We start from the raw sequence: 20,081 nt of genomic DNA, 5'->3' as shown, positions 1-20,081 counted from the left end.
AGTAACTTCAGTAACTATTACAGTACTTATTTATTATACGACACAAGACAATTGTATCTGACAGGTACGTACATTATTCTAAAAAATAAGTCTAGATAGATCCCTTAGGCGTCATAAATCACAGGCCAACAAATCAGTACTCATGACAGAAATTCGACCCAGTTTGGTTCACACAAATGTTTACAGGAAGTTCAACACCACAACCGATGATTTGCCCTAAATATTTAGGTAGACTACAGTTTAATTTTTCACTGAATAGGAGCATGAATTTCCGATTTCCATTTCGCAGAATGTCTAGGTCTATTTATTTAGTTTGGTTCTTATAATATATAAATACAATCAACTTTATTACTGCGGTTCCATCACCACCACCACGTGCTGCCGCCCAATTCCCGTACATACATTTCCATTTCTCCCTAATTTCTTTAATCCACATAAATTAATTGTCCTTTATGGAATCCAGTATTGGTTTTGTTGTCTCTATTTCTGAATACCCCAATTAGGGGGACACTTCCGTTTTTGTTTAGTGTCCCAAAAAAGTCCCCGTCCGTGGATTCTACTGTATTCGAGAACCATCTGTGAGCACCCCTAGATGGTACGCGAGCGAAGCGAGCGTGCTATCTAGTATTAATAATTTTCACGAATTTTACGGATTTTTGACAACTTGCACTTCCACTGGAAAGCAATTGGAGTTATTGGTTTAAACTGTATATTTTATATTAGACATACTTATGTCTAATCAGTACTAATATCAATTCCATAATTCCTGAGGATTATGCGGTTTGAGAACTAAATTTATGTTCACTGTTCAAACATTGATTGAATGAATTCGCTCTTGCCATCGAATGGATAATGATATACTAATGCTTGGCTTTGGCAAACTGTTTGATTCATGAGTGTATTGTAGGCCTATATAATTTATAATGACAGAGGCCTACCTCTCGGCTTAGGCAAAACTGTGTGATCCAGATCCACAAACCCTGAAATGCAGCAGAAACTATGAAGATAAATTGAGTATACATTGAATCATTAAGAATGACGAAGAAGCCCGTCACCCACGGCAATCCAACCACTGGAGCTAACAACAACACTCTGTATGATATCGATCTAGAAAATATAATTTTTTTTAATGAACTAAATAGAAATCTGGTTAGTATGGTTATATACTGCAGTAGTCGTCGCTTAAGCTTGGTTCCCACTAGAACGTAACGCAAGGACGTAAACGCAACGCAAGCGTTTTAACCAATGACAAGCGAAGTTATAGACAGTTAGCAATCACAAGCGAATAAGCCATCGCTTGTGATTGGTCAATTCGTTGCGTCGCTAGTGGGAACCACGCTTTAGCAAAAATAGGCGTGGCTTCAGTGAAGGCCCACTTCTTGAAAACATCGCTTCAGACACATAACCCAGTCAGCATGGGTGGTAATAAGGATAAGGAGAAGGATGATGTGATGTTACTTTATACATTTGGTGAAGATACCAATTACAATGCTTTCCATTCTAACTCCTGAAGACGATCAAAACATATTGATCGAAACGTCGAGAAACTCAACAGTTCTTTTCAGAACTAATATACGTGGTGTATATATATACTTTATATTATTAACAATGCTTATCAGCCTGTCTTACCTTAGTTTCTTCAACTTCAGATGTTCATCGTGTTCGCTGGTAGGCATTGATATTGATTTCTTATATACTTCGCAGAAGACAACCATTAATTGAATTGATACAGTCTGAAAAATACAATACATCTACCACAATGTTTAATTCATTTAAAATTCAATTCCTTAATATTGAAAGTTGTATTTTTATGTATAGCATCGAAGAAAAATAATCAATTCTAAATATAACGATAAAGCTTCTGTTTCCGCCTACCATTAAGATACATTTGTTAAAATGTATTAAAAACTAAACTTTTTTTTTTCGATTTTAAATAGGCTGTGAAAAAGTAGAAATTAGGAAAAACTTCGTATACTCCTTATGTAGTGTATCAGTAGTGTATGTAATGTAATTTACCAGAATCGTTGTAACAACTGGTACAATGAATGTGAAGATCACACGATTACTTGTATTCAACCAGCAACTGAAATGAGAAAAACCAAACATGTACAATATTTAAATTTCTTTGTGAATAATTTGATAAAAGTTGTAACCATTTAGGCCTTCTCTTGCATGTCAATATACCAACACATGCAAGTTTCAGTCAACATTTGTTGAATGTTTCATACTCGAATACAAAGTTCTGCTGCCTAGTTTGAATCTTTTGGAAAAAGGAGCACATTGAACCGACGCTCTGCTCAATATACAAACAAGATTATTGGTACACCATGTTTAGCCTTGTCTACACTATCAAACAACTTTGATAGTGTGATGTGCCCATATATGGACATGATGATGTCATATCACTACGATATTTGGCAATAGCAATATCATATTTGGGCACATTAAAAAATCAAACTAGTTTAGTGTAGACAGGGCTTTAGTAAATAACTTTTACCTGGATGATGCGTATTCCTCTCTCGTAACACCAACTACCGTTGCTACACCTACGAGAGGCAGCATCCAACCAATCACTCGAAAGTATTTAAAACGTTTCTGGTAATCTGCAAACGGGTGTCTAATCTTGCAGTACAGTTCTGTACACCAGAGAATCATCCACAGAAAGGCTACGAGCAGACTGTAATGAAGGCTTGCAGCTATGGCAATACAAAGTACCTAAACAACATGTAATTACTAAAGCTTGGTTCCCACTAGCGACGCAACGTAACGCAACTTTTGCAACGTAAGAAAATGCCCTTCCAATCATTGCGTTTTCCCCGCCTGCGTGAAAACAAACATGCGATGTTTGCAGCACTATTGCGTCGTCGGTTTCCACTTATAATTACGCAATACAGCACTTTGCGTCGATACGTCGCTGCGTTGCGCCACTAGTGGTAACCACGCTTTAGTGAAGGGGAAATAGAAAATGCTAGAGAGGATTACACTCACATATTGATGACGTAGCATGATGAACGTAATTCATGTATTACATTAATTCATTTTAATAAAATACACAATAATTTACTTACAAGATGTTGGATATTCAGTGACAAACAAGTGAACGAAGTGTTTACGCAGAGAAGAGAAATCACGAGATGCCGCAAAATAACAAAACGTTCATTATTACGCAATTCTCTAGAAATACAATTGCAATATAATTAATATTACATACAATATATTCTACAGGCATAAACGAAATTGTAAATCGACTTAACATTAATTAATCAATTTGTAAACGGTAAAGATGACTATATCTGAGATTGAGAAAAACCGTCCCCAACCGAGATTCGAAACTTGGAACATTCTGCTCGATAGGATATCCTAACCATTTGACCACTGACATTTCATCTTACAAGGAAACTCTAAATCGTATGGAAATTAATTAATTTATATTAGTTGAGTAAATTTGTGAGAAACCGATATTCGAACCCGAATCTTCTGCCTGATATGTCAGATATCATCTTAACATAGACTATTATGATTTTATGGTATTGTTCACATTTTATCACAAACAATCACGTTTATATTAAGTTTCTGTGTAACCCACAGGCTAAGAAATCATATTAACAAACATATAGATACATTATTCGATAATTATGTTTATAATATTGCATTTAAGGTCCGTTTTGTCTCTTTATGTATTGTACCGTTTTACACTAAAAAAAACATTCTAGAAAATCGAACATCAATGTGTATTTTGATACATAATTGGTACATGTTCTTCTGATTACGTTTTAATTTTGCTCTACAACCTTTGTTCAACCTCATTTTTGTAAATATTGAAAAAATATTATTGTAAACACAACTTACGGTAGCATTTGTATCATGATCAAGATTAAAACTAGTTGAAATTGAAATTCCAATCATAGTTAGTATGCTCATTATCTGTACCTCCTAAAACAAAAGTGAAATCAAAAGCAAGACAGAATATGTTCTCTATAATTATAAAGAACTATAAATTGTTGGACCTCTTTGCCAAAAAATGTGATAGAATCTCAAAATCTAAACCAATTTAAAACCGCACTCTAAAAAGCACTGGTCTAATTAACCACCCGTTAAAATAAAAACAGCCCATATGAATCTAAGAAGAATATATTCTAGTCAAAAGGGGCAGAGAAACAATAGAAAATGATTAGGTATAGAACAGATCATGCTTAGGCTACGCTATAAACTTTGTTTACCTCACTGCCACTGCTCTCTACTTGCAAGAGAATCGCAAAAGAAGTCAAATGCTTGCACACACACGTGACACTTGTCGCTTGGTTGTTATCCGTTTGAATTGAACAGCCTTCTGTTGACCAAAATCTTACAAAGAACAATTACAAATGAGCTGTTTAGTTACTTATTAATGTGTTTTATCCCTCTTTTAGTTAGGAAAATGTATATACACTTACGAGGTGTTTGATGTTGTATCTAAGAAAGAGCACGTATCATTTAGATTTTGTTGGCTTGTTTTTGCAAACTACAAGAAAAAGGTTTACTATTAACTAAACAGTAGTCCTGCATCAGAAAATAAACTCCAATAGTTAAGCGTGGTTCCCACTAGCGACGCAACGTAACGCAATCTACGCAACGTAAGCAAATGCCCTTCTAATATAATGATTTAAGAAAAAAAATGTATTCCAACATTCATTCGTGTTTATCCTTCTATTAACAAACTATGTTTATTATTTTCCAACACAAACTTTACTTATATTTTAGGAAAATACGTCTTCTTAGCTTTTGGAAGTTCTAGTATATTATTTGTACTATAGGCTAATGGAAAGTAGAAGTATAGATATTTTTTTTTTCTGATATAGCTGTTAAGAAGTGATGTCCCAAATGTGAATGCATTAAAATGTTGTAATGACCTGAAATCTACATCTACATCTATCCTGATTAATAATACAGAAAGAACTTACTGTTGGCAATGCTATGTTGACGTTCACATCCGTTACTTCATCTAAATTTGCGTCATACACATTTATAGATATGATATCGCTGATTAGTGTCATCGGAATGCCAGATCTGTTGATATGAAATAATTACAACAACAATAATTAGAATAATTATAATAACAACAATAATAATGTTATTTAAGCAATGTTCTATACACGACTTTGTTTAATTATAACAGAGCCTTTATGCCATTTTAGGACATTTTATATCCAGTGTGACGAATTGTTTCTAAAGCTCTGTCTACACTCTCAATGTATATGTGACAAAAGTGTGATATGCCCAAATATGGTAGTGATATGCCCAAATATGGTAGTGATACGACCAAATGTGGTAGAAATATCATCGTTTTTTTCTCACATAAAGTTTGAGTGTAGACAGAGCTTAATAAATATAAAAGACTGTTTATGACGATAACGAATTACGACGATAATAAGTGTACATTGTTTCACAGAAAACAAACGGAACTGGATGTTTTCAGTCTAGAAATCATTGCATCCTAACAATTATATTGTTCTTTCATGCGTTTATCCTAGTTGCTTATAAACGGGCTTTGAATACACATCGAGTAAGGAGCCTATATTTAGCCATTTTGTTGTAAATCGTACAAGCTCTGAATTTCCTCGACTTCACTGGAGTTAATAACAAAGATAATCACGCCAAAAGATTCTGAAAATAGTACGAAGGTGATAATGAATTATTAAAAAGTATTTAAAATACAGTAATTAAAATAATTTAAGTTAGGCCTACAATAAAAAGTTCTTAAAAATCAAATTTAAAAAAATTGATTTGATAGAATATTGAGATTTTAATCAAACTATGGAGAAATAAGTTAATTTGTCCATGATCAAACATGTCCCTGTCTAATTTTCAGTAACAGGATGCCTTTACCGTACCATCTAGACTAGCAGGATCGAGTTGAATTAATGTTTCGCTTATATTCAATGAAACAATTCCATCATCAGTAGACCTACTAGATGTCCATAGCAAAACTTCCTCCACTGTGAATATATCAAAAACATTATTCCAATTGCAAATTATTGTAAAAAATGACAATAGGGCCTACTTTTTTTGCCTTAAGTACCAGTGACAGGATCTGAATGGGGTTTTATACCTTCATGTTAGACCAGACGAAAAGGAGAGTGTCAAGCTTTTGGAAAGCACTATATTCCTTCGTGCAGGTATATTGTTTAACCATGTTTGTTCTTTACTGCTTCAAGCTACATTCCGGGCTACATTCGTATTCTGTCACGGAACGGAAGACGATTTCCATTATTTAAAACAACACGATGCCGTCTTTCGTTCTGTAAATGACGTCATATCTTAAGTGTGTGAAACGTTATTACAAAATATTATTTTTACCTGGTTCAGTAAAACGCTTTTCGCCGCCAACTTTTCTATCTATCTCCATAAACTCTAAACGCTTCATTTCCTTAACATTATCAATGTAATTTACTGTTGATTGAATCGAATTTTCTTCAATAAAGTCATCATTATATTCTGAAACTGAAACAAATTATAGCAACAGAGGTGCGGATGAAATCAAAGCCGATAATGATTGGCTTTAAGAACGAAGATAGATATGTCGAAAACACCCGATTCTGAAGTTTTCACTAGATAGAGTTTAACTGACTACCGCAAGTCATCTAGAAAGAAGTAGAGTAACACGTAGATAGGCCACCAAACTTTCGGGTTAAAATAGAAATTGTAAGGCATTTGATGAACAGGCAAACTGTTTTAAAATACCGTGACATATGTCGAGAGTACTATTCTAATCATCAGAACTAAAATCAACGCCTAGAGTATATACTAAATAAAACATAACATAATAAATTAAAAGAACACATAAAATTTCATTTCATAAATTCTCACATATTTTTCTTCTCAAATATTTTTCTTTAAAATAAACATTATTTGAAATGATACGAAACGTTTGCATTCGTATAATAATTGTTATATTTACCTGAGCAGCCTAGAATTTCAAATCGCATTACAGGGTGGTCTGACCATATCGTTGGGATGATAACGACGAGTTGGACTTCGATTCCATAAGGAAGAAAATTCACAACTGGACTATTGTTGTCGGTGTTGCCAGTAAATATCTACCAAAAACAATATCACACATTCATGCGTTTGCCGTTCAATGACATAATAATAGTGATTGTTCGATTATACCCGTTTTAACCTCACAGTAAACTTTATATATTAATTGTTTGCGGTACACGTATATTAGTTCTGAAAAGAACTGTTGAGTTACTCGACGTTTCAATCAATATGCTTTGATCGTCCGCAGGAGTGAGAAAACCTCTATCAACTTTATATCTCAACATTTGATTTCGCCATGCAAACCTTCAAACAAAACATAATAATAAAGCGCTCTTTACCTGAGTCTCACAGCGCAACATAATAACTATTGAAATAGGTGAGTTTTCAGGAGGGATTTGAATTGACGGATGGAACGAGGAAGTTGGTTCCATATCTCTGGTGCGTGAGTGCATTAGGCACGGATTTTAGATTGGTTCTAGGTGGTTTTAATAAAAGGACCCGTTTCAGAACACAGACCTTTGCATAGTGGGACACATTGTTTAATACGTTTGTTACGATAACGTAGAGCATATAAAGACACTTGCAATCTTGTACTGTTATACGCTCTTTGACAGGCAACCAGTGAAGGTGTGCAAGCATAGGAGAGACATGATCAAATTTATTTGCCTGATATGATAGGCATATAATAATCAATCATGTTTTATTTGTGCAATTTTGTTTCATTTTTTACTTACATTGAAACAATCTTCACTAGTAATAATGGTATATGGATGCGAACTAGGAAGTGTTTCTTTATAGCAAAACAAGAATGTTTTGACCCACTGGTTCTCACTCGAACTATGTCGTCCTTGTGTTATGACTCCAGTAACTCTCATCGTTTCTTCAAGATCCACGTAAATCCATGGTTGGTCGGTGTCATTTATTGACGGGCCCCATCCGCCGCCATTACCATTATGGGAAACGGAATTTAGCCTTGCACCTTGTGGACCAAAAGATGCGTCATTCTGAAAGGCGCTTGATACAACGATTTGTTGTTCTTGAATGTCTCCTGATTCCATCCCAAGTTGAGAAAAACACTCTCCTATAAAAAGAAATAGAAGGATCGAATTAATACTAGAATGTGCGTTTTCTTGATATAAAAACTTGGAACATTTTTGTTCGAAGTGAATAATAAAATGCTTTAAATCTTTGGCATTTTAGTCGGGATTATGTTTTTTATTTATTTATTTTTTTAATTTTATTTAATCGATTACTATTTTTCACATGCATGCGTGTTGATAACTTAAAAAAACCAATACAAATCACTAAGGTACCTAAGGTATTATTATAGCGGAATCTCCGATAACAGGCCAGATGGAATTAAGTCATTTTCAAGAAGCAGAAAACGATTAATGTTTGCGTAAAAACGATCTAATAATTTTATAAAACAATACAACAAACTTACCACTGCAAATACGAAAGTCAACACTAAGAATTATAGAAATACAAAATAGGCGACAAATATGCATATTTATTGATAAATGATCGACCATTATGCAATGTTTGACGACTTGTTAGCTCTGAAAAAATGTTTCGACAAAGAGCAGATGAAACGACTAACGTAACCAAATAAGCAAATAGTGATAAATCAAATTTGTAGGCTTACATTATTTTCAAACTAATAAAGACTATAATTATATTACTATCATAATTAATAACTCAACGTACACGATACCGATATCACTGTATGATTGTATGTAAGTAAAGTAAGGCTGTGTATTTGTAATTAACAAATAATTTACTAATAACATGGTCGAATTTCAGTATTTTATAGTACTGGGACAATATGCACAATTATAACTCGGAAAAAGATAGTTCACTATACTGCTGATAACTATACAAAATAAAGTAATGAATTAGTTAATAATAATATACCGTATTGTTATAATTTTATATTGTCACCACCCATTAAACGTCATTAATACATATTATTGTTATTGTATATATAAAAGTGCGAAATTTCATGGTCTAAAAGTTGAAAGGTGATATCACGTACCGTAATTTACCAATAATTTATTAAAGCATTATGATCAAATTGCGATATCGTATACGATCTAGGAACATTAGGGAACAATTATAACTTAGCTAAAAGTTTACTAAAATGCTGATGACCTAACGGATCGATAAACCCTGCAAATTAGTGATAGAAATATTAAAAAACTGATCTTTATAGCTTTTATAGGCGCCAGGCTAAAGCTATGTCTACACTATCAAAAAGGTCTTCTGTCACATCAAAATTAATTAGCCTCAAATTGGTTTTTGGTTCATTTAACCATTTGGCATTCTATTTAATGTAGGCCCTGCTAAAACAAGATGACCGGTTAAATCAGTCGACTGATTCGTTATTGCATAGAGATATTAATTATATTATTTATTATATCTCTGTTATTGTAATTGTTTTATGAATTGTACAAATATTAAAATTAGGCTTTTGTGTATGGCTCGCACTGTTTGTATTTTAGATTTCTGTTCAGTGAATTACCGTCATCATGGCTCGAGTTAAATGCATGAACTGCATGCCTCGCTGGCTAACACTTTGGGGATAAGGTGGTCGTGGTTTGGGAGCTAAGAAAATTTAGAGCTGCTTGGTCCTCATAAATTGCACTTGGCCTAATCAAGTGATGTTGGTAGTAGGCCTGCCTCGTCTTCTAATGTTCAGCTCTCCTGGCGTTCCATAGTTCCAGGGAAACGTACGTCTCGCACGTGTGTGTCCGCTCATGCATGCGATCAAAGATAGTGTAGTAGCTACTAGACTACACTATTGTTGGCAAGAAGACAGTCAAGAACGATTTGGTTAAAAACATGTTCTCTCAACAGAAAACAATGGTTATAAAGATGTGTTTTGATAAGCTAGGCCTAGATACAATTAAATCCAGTGTGTCAGTTGGATGTTCCAGAGCTTTTGTCAGGTATGTTATTGTAATTATTATTAAATTCACGCGTGTATATTAAGGTTAAGCCTAGCTTAGGCTAGGCGGGATCCGATAGGTAAGCTACTATATAAGTGCTGCTAGTCTACTAGAGCCTAGGCCTAGTTAGACATAGAAGCTTGTCTGACGATCGGGTTGAAAGCGTGAAACGATCGGGTCCAACAAGTTTGTAAGACGTTCAGAACCATACCATAGTCATTGAACACTCAAATTTAAGTCAGTATTGTATAATAATATTAATAACGATGTGTTGTTATGCTGACCAGACAGAGATAGTTTAGTTCACACAAAGTTTAAAAGTTATTAGGCCTAGCCTGGTCCTACCCTTGACAAATTTGTTCATGGAAATCGAAACTGTCAGCTTGTAATACGCATACAGGCATTTCTTCAACTAATTATTAATGAATTAAGATGGTGGTTGTGGCCTGTGTGTGGTAAGCTATCAACGTAAGATCGCGCTTTAAACTCATCATACCTTTTGTTTTATTTTTTAGAGACATAGATGAGTATCTTTGGGGTATTTATGGACGACCAGATCATGTGAATAGCAGTGGTGAGGAAGGTAATGTTAACAGTGATGAAAGCAGTTGTATGTCTACAGCTACAGACATGGTGAAACACGCATCAAACGATAGCTTCAAAATACTTGATAAGTTACATTGTGCTAATACCGACGAAAGTGCGTGTGTAGATGCGTCCACTTGTCATACAGAAGCTGCAATAAATAAACTGGATAAGGTTTGTATTTGTAGATCTTACAAGTCTGCTATTTCAGTAAGTAAGTAAGTAATACAAAACAAACCAGATTTCTAGACTCAAAATTCAGTTTGATTAGCCATATTGGCAACAAAATTTGAAATGAAATATTTCCCTGAACTGTATTTAGCTGTGCATGTAGTACTTAATGCTTCAACACATAACATTGACTATCGGCATGGTGTACAGTAGCACATTGGCACGGTTGACAGTAACCTGTCGGCACAGTTGCCTATCGGTCGAGTGTGTTGATAGAAAACATACAGAATGTCAACCACACTGAAAGAAAAATAATTAATTACATATATACAGTTGGGCTATTAAAATAATTCTAAATGAAAAAATAAGGAGTTTGACCATTACTTTAAAAAATAAAATATGTTTAAAATAAAATCCTTATTTTTTGTATACAGTAATTCCTACTTTGGAATAGGAATAAACAGACTTTGCAGATCATGAGAAATGAGCACAAGAAACTTTTGATGCCAATCAAATTAATAAAGCTTTTAAAAATAAATTTAAAAATAATAAATTGATTTTAAAAATATTGTGTGTTATTTTTATTCTTAAGATAAATTTATATACTTAAATTGTCAGTGTCAGCCAATGGTTTTTGGTTAGGATTATCCATCTTGTTTGTCTTTTTATATTAGTGAAATAATTATTTGTTTTGTTTTTTTACAGTAGTGAATAACTTAACTTAATGTTCTGGCTACTTTTCAATCTTTTTTCTTGTATCAATTTAACAGCAGGAAGACTGATAGATGACTAACCGACACATTGTAACCTAAACCACAACCTTTCATTTCCATTTACAGCTGGACAACCTTTAATACAATATCAGATAGCATCAACATGGGTTCTTCATAAATTTATAAGTTTCTATATGATACATTAAGTATGCTGTGGAAAAAATTAAAAAAAAAGGTTTTATATTTTCTGTGGATGGAAATTATTATAATATTATAATAATAGAATAATATTATTTCATTAATATTTATCTATCTATATCTAGGCTATTCTCTTTAAAATGGACCTGAAATGGAATTTTTTTAAAGAATATTGTTTTTGGAGCTATTAGGTGTAATTAGTATTACTATTAGTAGAAGTTATTATTCTTACAAAATGTAAATTCACCCCATTGCAGTAAACCCCATTTGAAAATCAAAAAAATGCGTGGATGATGTCACTTATCTCTCCCTGTTACAAATTGCAGTTTTTTGGTGATAACTTTTTAAATCTATGGAATAATGTGTCCTGTGCTCTCTTTCCATTCATTCATTAATTGATGCTGTTACTTTTTCTATAGTTTGACCAGTGTGATGAACAAGGCATTATGCTTGCAATGGGTCTACCAGTCTCTTTTTCAAGATCAACAATGATGTCTGAAGAAAATAATGTTGTCAGACTTGGAAAGAAACATCGCAAGAAAAAGAAGAGAAATAAGTTTAAACAAAAAGATGAAACCTTTGATAAAACCTTTCCAGTAAGTTTAATAGGCTGTCGCATACTTATGACCCCACGACCTTGAGTTGATGTGACGTCTTCTCTGCGCATACAACTTAAATCTATGATGAAAATTTACCACAAACCCATACCATTATTTTGACAGGTGATAATGAGAATCCTATAATGTATTTAACATCGCAAAGAATGAAATTTATTAATTTAGAAAAGAATGAGTATCACCCCTCAACTGAATTTGTATTGTGCCATGTTTTCATCGATCACACACTTTGTACACATTGTTGATAGATGATAAGGACTATAAATTTATAAAAATTTATGAAATGAGCTGGCAGAGTAATTGGCTGCAATGTAAAACACGTCGATGATATACATACTGACTATTTATATAAGCAATTTGTCAAGATCTGAATAATACAAAACACCCTCTAAATCAGTATATTGTGTATCAAAGGTCAGGTAGGATTAGGCCTCTTAAGGGTCATACTAATCGGCACAGATACTCCTTCCTAGTAAATGCAATCCATGAGTTCAACTGTAGATTTTTAAGATAATGTTTCAGTTTAGTATTTATTTATGTTGTAGTGTGGCGAGTTCTTGCAGCAAGCGAGAAGAATTTCAACTGTCACATGTTTGGCCTTTGACAATAAAGTTTTCTTGTATCTTGTATAAATCGTAGGTCCAGTGTATACACACTGTTCATGTGCACTACTGTAGTATATCTTTCGAAGACGAGTAGGGGGGTTACTAGTTCATAGAGCTACTGTTGTGGACAGGAGAGAAAGCACCGTAATTGGCTGCAGGACATGACGAGACCCTTATGGGAGAAGCATGCTATTGAAAGTGTAACATCTAGTCCACAGCACCTTGAGCGCTTTAGTGGATATGAGCGCTTTATGAATCTTACATTATATGTACATGTACTGTATTAATAGTATACTTTTCTTTCATTTATAGAGTGATGGTCATAACCAAGGAAGCAAGTTAAGAACAAAGAAGAATAACACTGAACAAACATGGACAGAACAAGCAATGTACGACACCAATGTCCAAGATATATCTTGTACTAATAATGGTGTTAATGCAGCGCACTCATGGGAAACATATTGGGCCGGTTACGGACAAAATTTAATGTGGAATAGCTGGATTAAAAAATACCCAGAATACACTCAACAAGATGGAGTTATAGAAAGTCCGACCGCAGAGAATACGTCGAAGGAAAACTATGGTAGTGATGGAATCTCATCACGGTGCTATAATGAAAAGCCTGTCTTAGAAGCTTTAATGGAGGAGGTAGGTGTAAAAGAAGATAAAGATAAAGAAATGTCTCTGAATGTGCAATATGTAAAGCCTAAAGATATAATAGATAACAAAGGAAATGTAATAACAGATACAAACTGTGAAGATTCTGTAATGCAATGTTTTGAATATGAAGATTTAAGATTTTTGGAAGACAGTTGTCTATCTAGTCATGGTACATCCCAAAGATCTTGTGATAAAGAAAGTAACTGGGAAGAACTTTGGAATAATCATTTTCAAGAAGTTTATTGGTCATGTTATGAGCAGTACATGATGTGGAATAATCAGCCAAATGTTAAGGACAATGACATCAACTTTATCAACCAATCAGAAGTAGTTGATGTTGACAACAATGACTCATTTATCCAATCAGCAATTGAGAATCATTTAAAAAGTGTTGATGAATCAACATTAAATGAAAATAATGCTGACGATTTTAGCTTGAGCCTCAATAATGTAATTGACCAATCAGAACATTTGACTATTGATGACACTAGCGATATTGACCAATCAAATAAGTCGATTGATGGAGATTTAGAAGAGGAACCAACAGATGGTAAATCAAAGAAACGCAAAAAACAGCAAAAAAAAGCCGAACAAAATACAGGTTAGATTTACATGTTTATTGCTAATGAGGACAACAAACATTACAGTATTTTTAAATATAAAGCAGATGAGTGGTCCTCTAAACTATTTAACAGTTAAACTCTATTAAACTGATAAATGCTTTTTCTTGTTATAGGGTCAACAGTCGACAGTTCCAACTTTAGCAATGATGTTAAAAGTTCTCAAAAGTCCGAGAGCAATGATGATGATGGTGATGATGAGGATAATCCAGAGGAAAGGCCGGTAAAAATAAAAAAGAGGTAAACAATGCATTTGACCTTTAACATATTTATATTTATTATTTTTAAATAAAAATTAAGTGAAAAGCACATGCATACATTTTAATTGAGAAAGACAACAGCTAAAGAATTATTTGATAAAAGATAGGAATTGAAGAAACAGAAAACAACATTTTAAAACCATGTAAAAAGAGTAAAGATGTTTTTGATATGTGAATTTTACTGGAGAACTGATATCGATTAATATTTGGTTAAATCGCAGGGGTGGACTGGGCCCTCCTCTCCCTCCCCAACCTAAATTATGCAAATTGTAATGCAAAAGACAAGATACTGTATAAGCTTAGCCCCCACTATTTCAAAATCCTGGATCCGCCACTGAATAGACAGATTAAGCCACGCTTACCTTTCATAGAATGATATGCATAATTGATTTATTTTTTCCCTCTTCTGTTTAGGCATGAAATGGACATTGAAGAAGACTGTAATGAAGATGGGGGTAAACTTGTTCAATCTCTTGGAATGAAATTTGATTCAAAACCTAATAGGTAAGTAATTATTCAGTTCAACTGACATTTCTGCATCCATTCTACCGGTTCAAAGTTTAGCTGTTCGTTCCTTAGTTACAAAGTAAAACTACTTGTAATAATAAATAATAATAAACTTTTATAAAGCGTATTTTCAGCTGTCACAAAATATGTTTATTTTTAGGTTTCAAAACCAGCTCGAATTCAACTCATTTAAGGTGTGTTACATAAACAAGAAAGTTAAAAAGAAAGTAAAATCTAAGAAAAGGAAAACTGCAAAAAATAATACATCTGAAATGAGTGTTGGTATTGAAAGTAATGCTTTGAGTAGAGTGAAATCTTTCTTTGATAATGTGAGGGAAAGTGAGGACTATGACGGGAAAGAAGATGTGGTAGGTTCACCTACTTTGGGATCGAATGAAATATTAACTACTCAAAATAAACAAGACATTCAGAAAAAGAATAATTCAGAAAAAGTTGATGAATCTATTTCTGATAGTAATGATGTTAAAGAAACATTTAACACGGATAAACAAGTTTTAAAAAATGTGAAGATGGAAGGAAACAAAGAGAAGATGGAAGGAAACGAGCAGAATATTGAAGGAAATGAAAATAAGATGGAAGAAAATGAAAGGAAGATGGAAGGACACAAGGAGAAGATGAAAGGAAATGAAGAGAAGATGGAAGGGAACAAGGAGAAGATGGAAGGAATTGAAGAGAAGATGGAAGGAAATGAAAAGAAGATAGAAGGAAATGATAAGATAGAAGGAAATGAGGAGAAGATGGAAGGAAACAAGGAGAAGATGAAAGGAAATGAACAGAAGGTTGAAGGAAATGAAGATCTTGAAGAAGATGAAGTAGAATTAGCTGAAAGAAAATCAGACGAGCCAGTTGTGGTATTTAATGATCCTCGGTTAAAGAACTATCCAGAGATTAATGGAAATCCCAATTTGTTGAAGTACTGGGCTCAACGCTTTAGACTCTTCTCCAAGTTTGATAAAGGCATCAAAATGGACAAAGGTAAGTAGTGTGAGATTTTGCTAAAGTATCTTTGCAAATATTTTCTTCTTCATGGAGCTGTTTCATGTTGCTATACCATCTCGTGAGGGTTTTTTGTACATTTTCAATGCTGTCATCTGTGGCCATCTTGTATATATCTTCACCCTCCACTTATATATTTCAAGCAAGTTTCTATGAAACCTCCAGTTTATCATATTAAAATACAGTATATTTGTTTTATCACTTTACTTATTGAATAATTATCTCATTTTATTATTTCATCAAATGTTTGTTTTCCAGAGAGTTGGTTCTCAGTAACACCAGAAAAGATAGCTCAACATCATGCCTCCCGATGCCAGTCGGATCTCATCGTTGATGCCTTCTGTGGAGTAGGTGGTGATGCAATTCAGTTTGCCTTCACATGTGAAAGAGGTACTATATTGATTTTAAAACTTGAAATTGACAGATATTGTTGGGGTGGCAGATGATCTTTAAAATTGGCTGTTTACCTTACAGATATTGATCAAGATGGTCTCATTTTTCTATGTATGCAAATTACAGAATTTACTTCTCATTATTCAATTCAATTCCTCTTTTATTGATCATATAAAAATAAAAATGGGGTACTAAACTAGACATTTAAAAAATGAAGTAATAATAATGCTCTTTTTGCCTCATCATCTTTGCGCTTTTAAAAGTGCTGATACCATCATGAGGTGGTTTCCCGAATGATCGTAAAATCAAAACGGTACTGGGTATGACCAACTAGCGTTCTTGTCACCAACTAGTCATCCATTTATAGAAGTACTGATGTAGTAGCCTACCTGTACGGTGACCATAGAATGTGACCCAAGACATGACTAACTACGACTTTTAGATGATAGAAAGTTGAGAAAATTTGTTACGAGTAGTTGTACGATATGAAGATGTTTATGAAAATATGTTAAAGATGTAAAACATACTACACTAGGCGTATAAACAGTAATGTTTGTTAGTAAAAACAATTTTATGTTAAAAGATATAAGGAAGAAAAGCAAAGAAATTATGGAGCGGCTGTACCTGAATATACAATACAAGTATTGTAAGGTTAAAAACTAGAAATTTAGGCGATCTTGTCAAAGGTCAAGCGCCTTCAGCCTGCCACATTTCGATATTCAATATTTAGTATCTTCATTCATGTTCTGGTCTCATAAAACTCTTCCTTTTGAACTTTGAACTTGATGTGAACTTTATTCAATCAATCGTACATTTGTTATAATGGTAACACTTTACGTATGAAAAGGATTAATAAAACATCTTTTTTCTAGTTATTGCGATTGACATGGATCCTGTCAAAATAGCATGTGCCCGCCACAATGCTCAAGTATATGGTGTTGGTGATCGCATTGAATTCATCGTTGGAGACTTTTTCGATGTTGCCCCATCTTTAAAAGCTGATGTGGTTTATCTGAGTCCACCATGGGGTGGACCAGAGTATTTGCAAGCAAAAGTGTTTGATATCCAAACAATGATGGCTATTGATTCATATCCTTTTGTTATAATATTAATATTTATAATACATTTTGTTTCAAATGTATTTTACTAACATATAAAGCTATGTCTACACTATCAAACTAGTTTGACAAAAAAGTGTGCCCAAATATGGTAGGTAGTGATACGACATCATCATGTCCATATAAGGGCACAACACATTTTTTTGTTGCATAAAGTTTTGATAGTGCAGACAAAGCTTTAGGAATAATGTTTGTTCTCACTTGGATGCAATGCAAGTGAGTTGACCAATCACAGGCAAAATTTGGGTCAAATTGCAGTGCACATCGTTGCATTACCTCCAAGTGTGAACCAAGCTTTAAATAAGGTTAGAAATACCTAAAAGACTATTATATTATACTTTATTTTCACACGGAAACACATGAATCACCCAAGAGTGTTTTTTTATCAAGGCCGTGCAAAGCCATACATGACCATACATTAATATTGAAAATTATCAAAACGAATAAAAGAGGAAAATAAACATAAACACTAAACTAAGCCCTGCCGGATACCAACCCGGTATTTTTAAACGATTTTTCGCAGATAACAATTAAATAAGATTTAGGTAGTTAAACTTAATTAAAAAATTTAAAGACTTGGTCGATCTGAACACTGGATCATAGTTAACTTACAAGAACCACAATAGATCTTATGACGGTAAACTAACCATGACATTAAAAGGCCAATGCAACTGTTAAATCTATTGTAAAATGCATTGTGTAAATAATTCAAGTGCGAACAATGGTTAAAACCATGGATTAGTTCGAACAAGGCTATAATTGTGTCTGATGTTACAGGATAATTATTATGGACAACATAAAGACATTTAATGTACTGTATATTCAAATTCAAACAAATGCGGTCTTCATTTCCTTAACTAACTTTTCTATATTCGTTCGTGAATGAGATGATAAATATTTTTTATTTAAGATAAGATAAATCTTTATTGTCATGAACACAAGGCGAACATGAAATTGGTTTTCCTTTGATGCTTAAAAACGCATACAATATATAAAACATTAAAAATATCAATACAATACATTAAAACTATATACAGTAGTAAACAAGTAAACAAACTATCTTTGTTTGAAATGTTGTGTTGGAAACATGAATCATTTCATTTCAAAAGACATTTATTTTCCTCCATAGCAATACAACACAAAATAATAAACAGAAATGGTAAGGTATAATAAAAATGAAAAAGATGATTGTTGGATATACAAAAGAAAAGTGAATTAAAGAAAATTGGCTATGGAAGAGTTGAGGACAAATGATTTCCTACATCGAGTGGTATTGCACATTAAAGGACGAATTCTACCTGATTTATTCACAACATATTTATCATTCAATGGGTGTGAGTTATCTTCCATTAGTTTCTTAACTTGGCTAATAACATCACACCTATAAACTGAGTTGATAACATTGACATTCTTTCCTATTATTTTACTAGCAGTTTTTTTTTAAGTAGATGTCAATGACACAATAAATCAAAATGTCAAAATCATAAAAACACTAAACAAGACCCTTGTGTATAATAATAAATCACTCATTAAGTTTTTATTTAGCCCTTACATACCAATAAACAAATTTTTTTCTTAACTTTTATGTACATTTAAGATGTTTAAAGCTGCACGTAAAATTAGCAGCAACATCGCTTTTTTTGTTCCAAGAAACACGGATGTTCAACAGGTATAGTAAAATTAATTATATAATTAATAATTTAAAGAGATTGTTACAGTACATATTTCTGATTCATGTAATTTTCCCTACAGTATAAAATAGACCATTTCGTCTATCATATCCTTTTCAGGATTTGATATTTTTTTCTAATTTTACATTTAAAACAACAGCAAAAGTAAAATCATTTTTTATTAAATTAAATTTCATGTTGGCTTAGCATAGTTTTTAAATTACAATATTCATTGATTATTTGATTAAATTAGTAAAATATTTTTGGTAAAATGTTTATATTTATATTTTTTTATAGCTTGCGTCTCTTGCAGGGGAAAATGGTAGGATGGAAATTGAACAAAACGTGTTGAACAACAAAGTTAAAACATTGACGGCTTACTATGGAGAGCTAGTAAACTTTTAAAATTTAACATATAATGTATAGTACATACTAAATAATGGTAGATGCACTACACTTTAATATACTTCTTTACGCCAATTCAGAATTCGTATAGAAAGTAGGTTTAAATCGGAGCAGTAAGTCAATGTTTTAGATGTTTTGCCCAACTCTGACATTGAGAACACTTAATTGAGAAATATTGTAAGTAATTCTCGGGTAGGGCTCGCACCCATGGCCTCTAGATTATAAGCCTGGTGTTCATACCTGTCAACCACTGTTGTAAAAGTAGCTTTGGGTCAGAGGGCTAAATTAATTGGTCATATATTTTGCCCTACATGTACTCGCTTCCTTGGGTCAAAGAAATCAATCTTGCCAGTAGAAAAATGTACAAAATGATGACGGAACATTTATGGAGTGATACAAAAGGTTTTCGATTTTAAATAAATGTAAAATATAATATATGATACTTTGGTAATAAATTATAATTATTATAATTAATGGTATTTTCTTTTGTTCTCATGTTGAGTTATTTCATATAATGTAGTTTTTACACCCTTTGGCTATCGCCTTTGACAGCTCTGGTCTCTCCACAGTGTTC

The 20,081-nt window shown here is 33.1% G+C and overlaps 1 protein-coding gene and 1 long non-coding RNA gene across 2 annotated transcripts; one reads left to right on the top strand and one right to left on the bottom strand.

Moving 5' to 3' along the window:
• Positions 1-3,105: 3,105 nt before the first annotated feature.
• On the bottom strand, positions 3,106-4,344 carry LOC140061928 (uncharacterized). Its single transcript, XR_011847448.1, has 3 exons — positions 4,221-4,344; positions 3,850-3,933; positions 3,106-3,174 (listed from the first exon to the last, which is right to left on the bottom strand). It is a non-coding gene; the product is annotated as an uncharacterized lncRNA (long non-coding RNA).
• Positions 4,345-9,832: 5,488 nt separating this feature from the next.
• LOC140063028 (uncharacterized) lies at positions 9,833-19,507 on the top strand. The gene is made up of 11 exons (XM_072109455.1): positions 9,833-9,968; positions 10,484-10,727; positions 12,055-12,231; positions 13,170-14,118; positions 14,254-14,377; positions 14,812-14,901; positions 15,065-15,900; positions 16,180-16,311; positions 17,187-17,413; positions 19,030-19,101; positions 19,400-19,507. The coding sequence occupies exons 1-11, from the start codon at positions 9,862-9,864 to the stop codon at positions 19,505-19,507; spliced, it is 3,066 nt and encodes a 1,021-aa protein (XP_071965556.1). The 5' UTR covers positions 9,833-9,861.
• The last annotated feature ends 574 nt before the right edge of the window (positions 19,508-20,081 follow it).

The sequence above is a fragment of the Antedon mediterranea genome, chromosome 11 (genome assembly GCF_964355755.1).
Source record: "Antedon mediterranea chromosome 11, ecAntMedi1.1, whole genome shotgun sequence".
Classification (NCBI taxonomy): domain Eukaryota; kingdom Metazoa; phylum Echinodermata; class Crinoidea; order Comatulida; family Antedonidae; genus Antedon; species Antedon mediterranea.
The sequence above is the reverse complement of the archived record's forward strand: the minus strand, read 5'-3'. Positions and strand labels throughout refer to the sequence as shown.